Genomic DNA, 13941 nt, shown 5'->3' on the forward strand with positions numbered 1-13941 from the left:
AAGTAAAGCCAAATGGTTGATCTTCCGGCTGTGTCTGTATATGACCAGGCAATTAAAGCTGTGATATTCTTGTGGTTGCTTGGAATCTCCCAAAAGAATTAGACCTTGTAAATTGTAAAAGCTGAGGTCATAAAGGTGTGCATTAGTGGAAAGGCTTGAGCATTCTGAAATAAGCTTTTTATACTTTCTAGATCTTAAGGATTTTTTGATGTGAAGGTCATTCAAAAGAGTGAGGATGATTTTTCTGTTAAGATGGTTCTTAGGAAAGTTTTTCCTTTGACCATTCACTCTGGCAGTAAGTATCAGATACTGGTTACTTTGGGGAGTTTCTTGCCTCCTAAATCCGTTTAGTCCTAATGGTAGGATTTCAAACTCATATATTAATGAATTCCATTATGTGTGGGATCGTAAGTGCAGACCGTGCATTCACGTAAATGTGAATAAGAAGCTAACCACTTTTTCCTCTAAACCTTAAGTGTTGTTACTTTTTTTCCATCTCCACCCAGTGTTTTAGAGCTGGTACAGGCATTGCTTTTAGAAGCAAGCAGTGTCTCCTTTACTGATAATTCAGTTTATTGAAACCTAGCAGATGAATTCCATGTCAGGATAACTTTGCAGATAAGTTTGCTACATAATTTAAGCCCTATTCTGGAGTTATCTTGCATATATCTCTACTGAGGGAAAGGAGGAACAAATTAAAGGGGATCTAGGCAGTGTAGAAATGCAGCATGCGAAGACTGAAATGCAAACATCTAACTACAGGAGTGAGAGAAGAGTAAACTTCGAAGTAGCTTCACTGTAGAGGTGAAGGAAGGAGAGAGCTAGCAAAACTTAACACAAATGTAAGTGATCAGCTGCTGAATGAAGAAAATCATGAGAGATGCAAATAAAAATTTGGCATTTGTGTAACACAGTTGTTAGGCTATTGTTTGCATAATTCCAAAAGAAGTGGATTATGCCTTCTGGAAAAAATGCCTTGGCAGGTAGATTCCCAGGGTATATAGGGCTGTGGTTTTATATATGTAAAAATCACTTCTGTGGTGGTTTATTAGTTAAATTTTCATAGTTTTCATTAATCTGTGGGTGGATTGTTTTTCCTGTAATTGTCTCTACGTACCCCAGTGCATTTCTGCTTTCATAACTTGGTAGATTCTTATGCATGAGAACAAATGGTCTAAATGTTAGATGTACTTTTTTTTTTTATTATTATTAAATAGCTCAAGTGACTATAGAGGAAATCACTCCGCTTGTTCCTCCACAATCAGGAGATAAAGGACAAGAAGATTTAACAAGCTATTTCTTAGAAGCACTTTTGAAATACATAGTAATTCAGGTATGTTCTGTAGCTTTTAAGCAAAGAAATATGAAATAACCAACACCTGTTTGTCTATTACAAGATGTTTACTAGTAGCACTGCAAATCTGTATAAAAATGTTATAAACATTCCTATCCCTTGCCTGTCCTTTTAAGTATCATTTGTAAAAAATAAATCCTAGAGTATCTTTATTTATCTTCTGTGTGAAGGCTCAAAAGTTTGTTTACCACACGTTCTCGCATGAAATTGCAGCATGGAGAGAAAAGAATTGTCAGTCACTTCCAGCAGTGCTAATTTCAGCTCCCTTCCCTTTTTCATCTCCCTGTCCCTGCCCTTGTTGCCGTCAACAGTGGAAGTATAAACTGCTCACTCGTGGGTTTTATGGTGGTTGGGGACTTTGCTTTTCAAACTAGGGAAATACCTGCCTGAAAGCAAGATGGCTTGGCAAGGCGACCTTAAAAGCAAATGTATTTCTGTTGGTTTTGGTATTTGAGGTGTTCAAGTTCATATTGAAGCAACAGTTTAGAAAAGAACTATCGTTGTTTCATTGACGTTTCATAGCTAGTTTCTGTTCCATCTTTCTTAAAGTGTTTATTAAAATGCATTATGTTGCCCAAAGAAATAACTGAAGACATTTAATCAGTCATCCTTCTCTTCTAGATGCTTACTTTATTCAGTCTTTTTTTTTATTTTTTATTTTTTTGGGTTTTTTTTCAAGGTTAAGAGTTTAGAATGGAAGAACAAGGAAAACCAGGAAAAGGGATTTTCATTTTTATTCTCAAATTTTAAGAAATACTACTTACCTTCTATTTTCCCAAACATCTGTAAGGAGACCAGCTTGTACAACCCTATACTTGGTAAGTGTTAACACAGCTGATAAAGTCATTACTTCTTCTCTAGTAGAGAGTATAGAAAAGCATTTTTTTGCTTGGGTCACTTTGCCCATAAAGAACATTCTCCAAACGTATTTCTAATGGAAGAAAATATTATGGTTCCTCTTCATGGTTTTCAGTTCTCTGTGGAGGCACCTGACCCTTTGTTCAGAGTCAATGTAGCAATATTAACCTGATTCGGTAATGTTCTTGTAAAACAGTTCTTTAATGTGACCTCCATTGTCAATTTAAGTTGTGCTCTGAGGAGAAACTACCGCTGCTGAGATAAGAGGTGGTAGTGTGCCATTCTTTGGGAGCTGTTGGCTTTATCTGTACAGAATCATAGTGTTTGGATCATATGGTGCTTGCTCATAGTTTGGCCAGGGCAAAGTTAGTTATGTTTTTTGTGTCAACTGTATTTTGTGAAGAGGAAAGGAAGTAGTGAGTAGGAAGAGGAAGTTAGGGTTTAACAGAATCTTTAAAGCTGATGGTGCAAGAATATACCTTTCCATATAGAGAGCAGAATTTTAGGTGCTTTCTAAGAGAACCTAGCTAGAGTTTTGCTCAGAGGCTTTTAGCCCATTCTCAACTAGAACAGTGTTTGCAAATCTTGATTTTTAGTAGCTTAGGTTTGCAAGTACCCGTGCACATGTTGGTTGGAAGATAATAGAGTTCAAGACTCTTGTTTGCAAAGCAGTACCACATACATAGGCTTTAAGCTGCCATTTCATTAGTTGAATAATACAGACACCTCACTGCGCCTCTTACCTGTTTGTGTTATCTCAAGGGTTAGTAGTGGTATCCAGACACAATTTCATATTCTAAAACCAAACCGTCATGGAAGTTTGTTGAAAAGGTCTTAGATTCTACCAGGCCATGTACATGTATCTGAATGTGGCTTTCATCAGAGATGGATGTTTAAAAAACCCTGTTCTCTGGGAAAGACAAGCAGCAGACCGTCTCATGTAGGGGAGAAGAAATTATATAAATCTAGCCATAAGCAACATCAGAACAAGAGTCGTGTGAAGATGCTGAAGAGGTTCAGTGATAAAATAGGTACAAGAGGGATGATAAGTGATGCTGAGATGCTGAGAGAGCAAACCTACTGCTGCTTGACATCTTTGAACAAGAAAGGTGGAAATGATATTTTCTCTTCCTATGAAGATCTTGATTGAGTCTTCCATAGTTCATGTAGTCATCTCTCTTTTCTGTGAACTGTAAGCAAGAAGCTTTCAAGGCCTTAGTAAAGAACAGGACAATGGGAAGTAAAAAGAAGAAATGGGCACAGATCTCCAAAACCATTATCAATAACTGTGCGAGGTCAGCAACAAAAATTTTGGGAAGAATACAGTAGTGAAAACAACAAACACTGGTAAGTAGAACAGCCTTTTCTCCTCTAAGAAGTTCTTCTCTGGCATGAATCTTCCCACCCTACTTGTGAACAATTCTGTGCCTGTTCTGAACAAAATTGACAGCATTTGTGCAGAAAACAGAGCAAATTTGGGCACTGAGGCTGCTACTAAAACCAGCTGCTTATGCTACTGGTGTAATGTTTAATTTAGGGGTTGTCATGAGGTACAAATCACAACAGTAGTTCTAGTAAGCAAGCATTGATACAGGGCTTTACTGCAGATAGTCCATTGGATTGAGATTTTCTTTTCCTGTGAAGCCAGATTTTTAGTTAAGTATATTAAAGTAACAAGCACCAGTTTTTCCAATTATAAGATGCTTGTATTGTGCTTCCTCCAAATTCTCGCTTGAGTATTACAGGCTTAGAAGAGCTCATGAGATTAGTATGGGGCTTTGTTTGTTTGTTTTGAATGTCTTTTAACATCTGTTTAGAATCCTGTAAGACAGTCTTTAGAAACTGTTTAGTAAGAGCTGCAGATCTGACAGTAAGATTCCAAGGGCATTGTTTCTTTCATCATAATAATGTGCCTTTGTGCCATTTCCAAGGCATTTAGATGGGCTGCTTCTTTTACTGGGAAACAAAGTGAGCAGTCCCACAGTTATCTGCAGCTCTTCATTCCTTCTGAGCCTTTTATTACGTTACAAAGTAAGCATGGTCAAAACTACAAGTGTCCACCTTTATAACTTCTTGCTAGCCTTTTCATTCTCTACCCTGCGTATGTCTTCCACCTTACAGCTTCCTGCCTTTTTTGGCACCTGCTTACATCAAGTTCCTAGAGGGGAGGGGCGGGAGATGAGGAAAGACCTAAAACAGAAAAGAAAAATTGAAAGTTGGGGGAAGGAAATATTTCCTCCTGTGCTACTTGAGTTAATCTAATAAGCTTTTTTGCTTTGGTTTTGTGTCAGCATCCTTGTCTGGAGCCTTGACAACTACTTCCAAGATGGACAGAAATGTGAAAATACAAGAAAATACAAGAAAATACAAGAAATGACTGCACCAAATAATATAGTTGAGAGGAACTAGAGAAAGAAGTTGTTCTGAGAGAGTATAGTGAAACTACAGAAGGAGACAGTGTGCTGCAAAGATGTGTTAACTGCATGTCTACTGGATGTCTTGTCCTTTTGAAAATAGTGCCAGTATTGCAGGCTTCATGCCCTGCTGAATGCTAATAGATACCAGAGGAAACTGACTTTTGCATCTTTAAATACTGCACTACCAGATGTTTGCTTCCTTTTTTTATACTGATTGTGCTGTTATATATGCTTCTGTTTAAGATACATTAGTTTTCTTACTAGCCTGCTGCTTTCCACAGAATGCAAACAATGTACTGTTTTGTATTTGTAGAAAATAAAGTCTTTGTAAGCTTTTAAAGTATTCTGTGGATTTATTACTTAGGTGGATTGTATGCAAGAGTCATGTAGTTTTTTCCTCTTAAAATAATGCTTCCATTAAAAGTAGTGGATGTAACTTTAAAGTCTGTTCTGGAAACATTCCTCAGTGTAGCAACATCATGAGTTTATCACTACTTTTGTATGTGGCTGTTGAAGTGACACTGAGATACACCAGCTTGGATATCCTCAATGCTAGTGTTGGATTTTGTATTGTTTATTTGTAATGTTAACAAGGAAACCTTTCCAACAGTCTGGCAGGTAGGCAGTGTTCACTTCAAATGCCTGAAAAAGGCTATCATAAGTCAGTTGCCTAGATAGTAGCTGAATATTTCTTTGTTGTGCTATCTAGATTTGTTTCTCCTGAAGTATGAGACCATAATGTGGCAGAAGTTATGCTGGATTTCTTAAAACAACTAAGCAACTCTCAACCTTGCATTAGTAAAATATAGTCAAGGAACAACTTTCTATTCTTCAACACGGCTCCTTTGCATCTTCTTTGACTCCTACCATTAGTATCTTTAACTGCCTTCTGGCCTGTAAAACCATGGAATGAGGATCTGGATAGGACCATCATTTTCCATGCCTCCTTATTTCTATTTTCTGTTTGGTTGGGTTGGTTTGGTTTGGTTGGTTGGTTGATTTTTTTTTTTTGGTTGTTTTGTTTTTTGGGTTTTTTTTTTTTTGTTGTTTTGTTTGCTTGCTTGTTTTTTGAGGGGAGAGAAAGTTGCTGTCACCAGGTGAAAGTAATGATACTGAAACACCACCAGCAGGGTGTGTTCTGACAGCATGTGTTAGAATTGGTTCTCAAACAAGTTTTCATCTACTTCTTCTATCAGAGCACATCTCATACTTGCCCTTCTACAACTAGGAATAGACTTGGCATGCCACTCGCAGAGAAATGTCATTCACATCTGAAAGTACTTCAGACTGATGATTAGTCTTGCAGAAATGACATTTTGCGGTATCGAGTTGGCTGATACATGGCTGGATTGAACTGGGCTGTTGATATTTGTCTGTGCAGCAATGTGCATTATGCACAATTTAAAAAAACAGTCCATATGTTTAAAAAAACAGTCCATGTGTTTAAAAAACCCCAGCACATATGAAATGCCCTTTCCCCCTGCCCTCCCTGCTCCATCTTTGTTCTGGGTTTACTTTGCATGTAAATTCCAACTTTGTTGAGTTATTAAAGACTGTCACTTTTTCTGAAGCAGATTCAGGAATACTGATGACACTGTCGGCATCTTTGTCACTCGCACAGTAGAGAATCAGAACTAAACTGTTCTGAGCCATCATGTATAATGCCTGATGAGAAAATAGAATTGTAGGCTATAGACCCCAAATAACCACAGTGCCTGCCAGTTTGCACACCACTGGGCATTGTTCATGATGCTTGCTGCAAGCCAGTATACAGAAGTTAACAATCACAGAATCATCTTTCAGCTAAGTCATAGGAAGATGAATGTGCCCTTGCTTTGGCAGTAAACTCCAGGAAAATTAGCTAGTGCAGATGTGGGACAGGATGAAGCTGCCAGACTCATGTGGTTGCTTTGGAGCAGAATGTCTTCTGTTCATCTTTCTAGTCATCTATTATATTCATCTCTGTTCATCTATTTCATCTTTCTATTCATCTTTGCTGTTCTTTCATCTTTTTCTGCATCTTTCACCTGTTGAAGGGCCAGAAGAGACTGCGCTTATTGAGTTTACTGTTAAAATACAGTTTGGAATTAAAGCTTTCCCATTATAGCCAGGATTAGATGTTGGGATCTGTATCAGTAATAACTGATGACCCTTATTGCTAATTATATTGCTTTATTGTGAATTGCTGCAGACCACCATAGAAATCTTTCTAGGGATGCGTTAGGAAATGCAGTGATCACTTGCCTCTGAACTGCATCTGCTTTTCCCAGTAGGTTTGATAGTAGGAGATATGACATATAGGACTCTTAAAAAGGCTGTAAAATGATATCGCTGACATACATTGTTACTTAGTAAATTAAACAACTATAAACACATCTTAGAAATGAAGACATTTGACAATATCTTAATTCTGTATGAAGATAGTTTGCTTGTGTAGGCCATATTCTAGTCTAATTAACAATTATTTTGCCACTTAGAACCCCTTTGTAGTTTTTAGATGCAAGTGTGGTGTAGTGAGTTTATCTTTATTAGTTTTATCTTTAAATTTTTGGTATAGCATGTAGCTTAAAACAAGCTGAAAACAAAAGAAATGCGTTCACTTGTTTAGAAAAAAGTGCAAGCAAAGATGTAAGGCTATAGAAATCACTTTCAGATAAAAAATAAAAGGTTTTGCATAGCAAAACCAAATTGCTGTCTCCTGGACCAACAGTATTGTCTCCCTCCAGAAGACAGTTACAGCCTGGTGAAGTCCTACAGGCTAGTCTTGAAGTTTTCTCTGTGTCCATTTTGGCACGCTTTAGAATGAGTTGTACAACAGTGAATAGAAAAAACAGTGCCTCTGAATATTCACGTGTATTGGTTATGATTTTAGGATTTCTTTCTTGTGTAGAGCTTTCTTTCTGTAGCTATTTTTAAGATGGTGTGTTTCTTTACAGATATACCGCAAATGAGACCAAAGCCACACTACGTAATGGTGAAGAAAGATGCTGAAACCAATGAGGCAGTGTATTGCACAAAAGAACCTTTTATTAAGGCTCGTGTTATTGTCATTCGATGGTTGGTGTCTTTCTGGCTTGAGCCAAAACCTCATACAGGACCTAATATTCCTGGGATGGAAGGTGAAAATGTGCCAAAGAATATTCAGGTAAAACAAAATATATAAAAAAGTTTAGTTTTGTTTTTTTGCCTTAATTATTATGTCGGCAGTGTGCACTCCTGAAAATGATAACTAACGAAGAATTAAAAAAGGGAATTTCTAAGCAAATTTTCTGCTTGTGAATTCACTTTAGAGAGACTCACTATGGGTTTTGGGTTTTTTTTTTTGGGTGGGTGTGTTTGTGGTTTTGTGGGTTTTCTTTTTTTTCAAATTCTGCTATTTTAATCACATAGCTGTAAGCAGCTTTGAAATGCACTGAATCCTCTTTTGGTTTTGTGGGGGGTTTTTTTTTATTTTTTTCTGAATCCTTTGTACTGTTTTAAATTATACTGTTGTATAACTTGTATAGTACACTTTGTACAAATTAATGGTTGCACTAAACATGAGCTGTGGAATATTCTTCTTTTTTTCCAGAGAGCAGCTGCTAGCATGGCTTCACGGGAGGACAGCAAAAATGACAGTACTGATAAGCAGGACAGAAATGCAGAGCCAGAACAATCTCATTCTAATACAAGTACTTTAACAGAGAGAGAACCAAGTTCTTCCAGCCTCTGCAGTATTGATGAAGAGCATTTAACTGATATTGAAATTGTCCGGAAAGTCTTTTCTGCTAAAAGAAGCAATGTTAATTTTCTAACTGAGATTTTTCGACAGGTAAAGAACCATTTTTAAAATGCATGAATCTTTATTATATTATAAATGATCATTATGTCATTATTTCTTTTCAAGAGCATTTGCTAAGCAGAACGTTACATTAATGTACAGGTTTTTTCTGTCATCTTGCCTTGAAGGTTTTAAGTATTAAAAACTTAAAATCCTGAAATGTTTTCTATGTAGAATATCTACAGTTTCTGATTTTTCTAATTTTATTTCTTTAATAAGCAGTTTGACAACATTTAACTTGGACTTTACAGTTCCCCATAGACAGGAATGTTTGATCTTTTCATGCATCAACCCCATAGGTATTAGAACTCTCAACCAAGCATATTAAAATAAGCCTTCTGTGGGAGTTTGCAGCTGTTAAAGAATTGTTTTGGGTGCAGCTGAATATCCTTTCCTTGATAGTTTTCATCAGAAGAGTGGGACACATAGCTATAGAAGGTAGCAGCTTCTGCTTCTGACTTTACTGTAACCAGAAATGTTAGCTGAGCGTACTCAATGTTTCTCAACTGGAAACTATTAAACAAACTTAAACTGAGAACATATGCTAGAATACATAGCCTTTATTTATAATGTGAAAATATGTAACTTTGAGTTATATGTGGGAGAACAGATAGACTCTCTTTATGGCCCATGCTATAGATCAAAAGATGAAGAATTTTTTCTGAACAATAGTAAAGAAAAATGTACGAAGTTTCAGTTGAAATGCATTGGACTAATTGCTTTAAACAGCAAAAAACTAAGTATTTTAAAATTCCGGTATATCTGGATGAAAGGGATTTTTTTGAATGAGGAAATGAATGTCAGTAGCTTATCCATTCAATGTGTTGAAGAGTTTGGACACATTACTGAGGGAGGTAAGTTACCCGAGTTCAGCTACCACTCAAGGATATACAGAGTCTGAGACATTGAATATAGTGTCTAAATTTTTGATGGGCTACTTAGAAACTGTCCCCCCTATTCCCTCAGTGAAGGGGACAGCATTCTTCATTCCTTTCACAAGGCAGTCCGTGAGTTATGCAGCTTATCTGGATTTCATGTGAGGTTATGCAGTCTCATTTAAGTCATTGTTTAGCCTGAAGTTTTCAGGGTAAGTTCACTTCTTATGTGCCGGATGTTTTTAATTTTTCTAGAACATTAGGGCTAAGTTATTCCAGTTAGGAAGAGGTTTAAGTTGAACTGCATGGTGAGAAGATTGTCCATAAAAAAAAAAAAAAAAAAAGTTGTATGCATTTTAGACTCCAGGGTACAAAAAATATATATGAGCTCACAAAATACTGTTGGACTTGATGAGCTATAGTGTGTAAGTGATGAATTTGTCAGTTGAATTCTGTAATACACAACAATTTTTAGTGCAATACTGATACAAAATGTGTATTTCCAGAGAGAGAACACACTGCTTGTGTCAAGTGAGCACTCCTAAAGACGTGGGCAGTGAGTTTTTAACATTCACACCATGGACTCCATAAAATTATGTATTGGTGTAGTTTAATCTGTTCTTTTCTAAATATAATTAGGGTGTCTTAGTCTTTGGTAAATGTATTAGTTAGAACCTGACTAATGTTAAAAGTTTCTGATTTGTGAGTAGTTGTTACCAGCACAGCAGATACAGAAAACGTCCTGAAGAGGGCAGTGATCAGCCATCATACTGACTCAAATGCACGATTTTTTGAAAACGGGAGTTCTGAAGTCTCTTCAGGGAGGCATTTGTTTTAAGGATAGTGTTTTGCAAAATCTAATTTAGCTAAAAATAAGATAGATGTCTACCAGTAGTGTGTGTGTCACTTGTATTTTTTTAGTAATTTAGAATTAACTCCAATCTTCCAAATTGTCTGAATGGAAGATGCTGCGGTAGAAACTTCTGCTCATTCATTTTACATACTTTTGGTGAATGTTTGATGTTAATTTCAGCAGTGTAGGTGTTGGACTAGATATGCTTATATGGGTTCTTATATCTCTTTCTTTGGCAGTGAAGTTTAAGTACTTTCTTGACTTTTCTTTATAGAACTTTTTTTCATGTTTTCAGTTTCCAGATTAAAAAAAAAGTGAGTGAAAAGTTAGGTTTAGGAATCCTTTATTTGTAAAGGTCCTGCAGTTGCTGTATTTCCCCCCTTCCCCTTCCCCATCCCTTAGAAACTGTATGTTATACAGCCCAGCTTGATTTCAAGTATTGCAATTGGGTTTTCATTTGTTTCTTTTTCTACTTGCAGGCATTTCTGTTGCCAATATGTGAAGCAGCTGCAATGAGGAAAGTGGTAAAAGTGTATCAGGAATGGATTCAACAAGAAGATAAGCCTTTATTTATGAAAGAACCTGAAGAAATAATGCAGTGCACAACTGTAGGTTGTGATGAAAATGTTGTTGACCACAGTTCATCAGAGAAAGCAAAAGAAAGAGAAGAGGTAAAATATTGTTGGTTAATATATGTGCATCTTTCTGATATGCAGGTAGGCAGAGTAGAATCATAATGGTTTGGGTTGGAAGGGTTCTTAAAGATCATCTCGTTCTAATCCCCTGCCGTGGGCAGGGACACCTTCCACTAGACCAGGTTGCTCAAAGCCCCATCCAGCCTGGCCTTGAACACTTCCAGGGATGGGGCATCCACAGCTTCTCTGGGCAGTCTGTGCCAGTGTCTCACCATCCTCTAGTGAAGAATTTTTTCATAATAATCTGAATCTTCCCTCTTTCAATTTAAAGCCATTCCCCCTGTCGTGGTTTAAACCCAACCTCAAAAGCTCGTTCACTCACTCCCCGCCCCTTTTCTCTTTCTCCCTCTTTCTTTCCTCCCCCCCAACCCCTGACCCTCCCTGCTCCCGGAGGGATGGGGAGGAGAATCAAGAGAATGTAACTCCCACGAGTTGAGATAAGAACAGCCCAGTAACTAAGGTATAACACAAATCACTGCTGCTACCACCAATGATAATATTGATAAGAGAAAATAACAAGAGAAGAGAATATGATACCACTGCCGAACGAGTTTGACCCCCCTGAACAGAGACCGTGCCCTTCTGGGTAACTCCCTGTTACCTCTCTGGGCCACTCCCAGTTACCTCTCTGGGCATGACGTGCTGTGGTATGGAATACCTCTTTGGCTAGCTTGGGTCAGGTGTCCTCTCTCTGCTTCCTCCTGGCCTCCCCTCGTCCCCAGCAGAGCATGAGACTCACAAAGTCCTTGGCCAGAATAAACATTACTTAACAACAATTAAAACCAATCGGTGTTATCAGCTCTCTGCCCAGGCTGGAAGTCAAAACACAGAGCTTGCACCGGTTACTAAGAAGGAGAAAAATGGCTACTGGTAAACCCAGGACACCCCCTTGTCCTGTCACTAAATGCCTTTGTAAAAAGTCCCTCTCCAGATTTCCTTTTTGTGGTTTCATTTGATGTCAGACCATCTATTGGGGAAAATCAATGGTAATTAAACAGTGAATGGGGTACCACTTTGGTCCATTGTTTGTAGATTTAAAATGTGGCTAGTTCAATTTAAAATTCCATATAGTTTTGTGAACTGTTCTCAAGATGTGGATTATATGATATGCCAACCTTCAGCTATGTGTAAGTTACAGAGAAATAAAAGGATGAGGAAAATAATACTTATTTCATCTGAATACTTTAAAATAATTGCTGCAAACGTCTTTAAGATGCATCTTAAACTTCTGTCTACCATTGTTTATTATTTAGCATCTATTATATCCTTTTCCCTTTCATGTAAAACCAAAATACCTCTATACAAATATATGTGATTTAAAAAAAAAAAAATATTTTCAGGAAAAAGGCATGAACTCCAATCATGGTAGAAACTCAAACTGGGCAAGAAATGGCTGTTATGAAGACACTTTGCATAAAATGTCTGAAATTGATACGGAAGAGCAAAATGTAAGAGCTGGAGTGCAGTCAGTATTGCAGGTATGAAATAGACTTTATCTCATTTTCATTGTAATGATAAAGCACTTGTTATCAGCACATAAAGGGTAGAATATAATGCAGTTCAATCCCATACTACTTCAAAGCATCTCTGAATTCTAAAAATACTTCTTAAATATAAAAGAATCATGATAAATAATGTTGGAATAATTGCTGCGGTTCACTGTATCTTTATTGACCTTAAGTAGGACAGTGTATGCACAAGTGTTGGATAACACAGTAAAAGATCTTTTATTTTTGCTTCAGGACATGCATTCTGCTCTCTATCATATCATAGAAAACCCAGTTCTCATTTGAGTGCCACATCTTCCAGTTATTCTAATTATTTAATGAGAGTGCTAGGAAGATTTTTTTTCTTTTAAGCTATTACTCACTGCACACAAAATAACTGAACCTCCTAATCTGAACAATAAGGTGATCAGGGATATTTTCTCATTTTTTTTCTGAATTACAGATTGGATGAGCATGCAGGTGCTTAAATAATTTGAGCAGACACCACAGCTCTCCACTGATAAACTTAAGGAATGGGAGAGTTGCAGAAGCTTCCTAACAGAGTTTTCTAATTGTTTCTGAGAAATTTGGCAGGGTAGAAATTGTGTTAATTTAAAATGTTCAGCAAAATGATTCACTGAAGTTGATATAGTAAATCAAGTGTGCATAATTTGAGGGTCTTTGAAATGCTTTTAGGGTGATATAAAATGTGACCATTTTATGTATGTGCATGCGTATGCGTACATATAGGTGCATATATGACTAGCCTCTGTAATATTCTTTTATCCAGAAGAAAACTGATTCTAAACAAAATGAAATAGACTTGTGCATTTGCCACTCCACTGTGTGCACCTTTGCTATGGGTGATAATGCTAATTAGAACTCATTTCTACCACAGCTTGGATGATTTCTTGAATAGGGTTTCCAATTGTGCTGTACATTGTTATATATAGAAATAAACTTTGTAACTGAAAGTACCTGCAAATTCAAATATGTTACAATAATTTAAGCTTCATAATCTTTGCATACAATGACTATTTAAGAATATGAAGTTTTTCTGAGAAAAGAAACAGTGAGAAGCATCTTAATCTGTTTGCAATGTATCACTGATGTTTACACATCTGAGAATGTCTGAGAGCTTTTCCATGTTGAACTTTTTTAGGCAAAGGTTCATTTGACCACTAGATGCCTTCTTTAGCCTGAAATGGGGTCAAGACATCATTCTAAGGCAGTACCATATCTGATTTTGAGAGGCTTCCTGACCTGAAACCACATTTGACTTTTTCTGTGAATCAGAAATCCAAGACTTTTGTCTTGAATTTTCTTCCCTTTTGATTCTTGTAGAGACAACATATTTAGGTACTTAGAGTAGGGTAGGTTCATTAGCTGAGGCTAGTGAATGTACAACTGCATACTGTTGGGTTTTAATTGTTAAAATTCAAAGCTCTCAGTAGAGGGAAATTACAGCTGCAGAACCAATGACTTCCTGTTGATGTGCATTAAGAAAGACGAATATGATAATTTAAGATCTAGGGCTCACTGTGATTCAAATGCTTCCCAAACTTACATAAAAATATAACAA

General features: G+C 36.9%; 1 protein-coding gene across 7 annotated transcripts in view; it reads left to right on the forward strand.

Moving 5' to 3' along the window:
- Nucleotides 1-13941, forward strand: part of RALGAPA1 (Ral GTPase activating protein catalytic subunit alpha 1) — a 131819-nt gene that overhangs the window by 18211 nt on the left and 99667 nt on the right. For all 7 annotated transcript variants that reach the window (XM_065686275.1, XM_065686271.1, XM_065686270.1 and 4 more), the window contains exons 7-12: nt 1218-1333; nt 2034-2172; nt 7566-7774; nt 8201-8440; nt 10657-10848; nt 12213-12350. In XM_065686275.1, coding sequence (XP_065542347.1) covers nt 1218-1333; nt 2034-2172; nt 7566-7774; nt 8201-8440; nt 10657-10848; nt 12213-12350 — 1034 coding nt within the window. The remainder of the gene's footprint in view (nt 1-1217; nt 1334-2033; nt 2173-7565; nt 7775-8200; nt 8441-10656; nt 10849-12212; nt 12351-13941) is intronic.

This window comes from Lathamus discolor, chromosome 6 (genome assembly GCF_037157495.1).
Source record: "Lathamus discolor isolate bLatDis1 chromosome 6, bLatDis1.hap1, whole genome shotgun sequence".
NCBI lineage: Eukaryota > Metazoa > Chordata > Aves > Psittaciformes > Psittacidae > Lathamus > Lathamus discolor.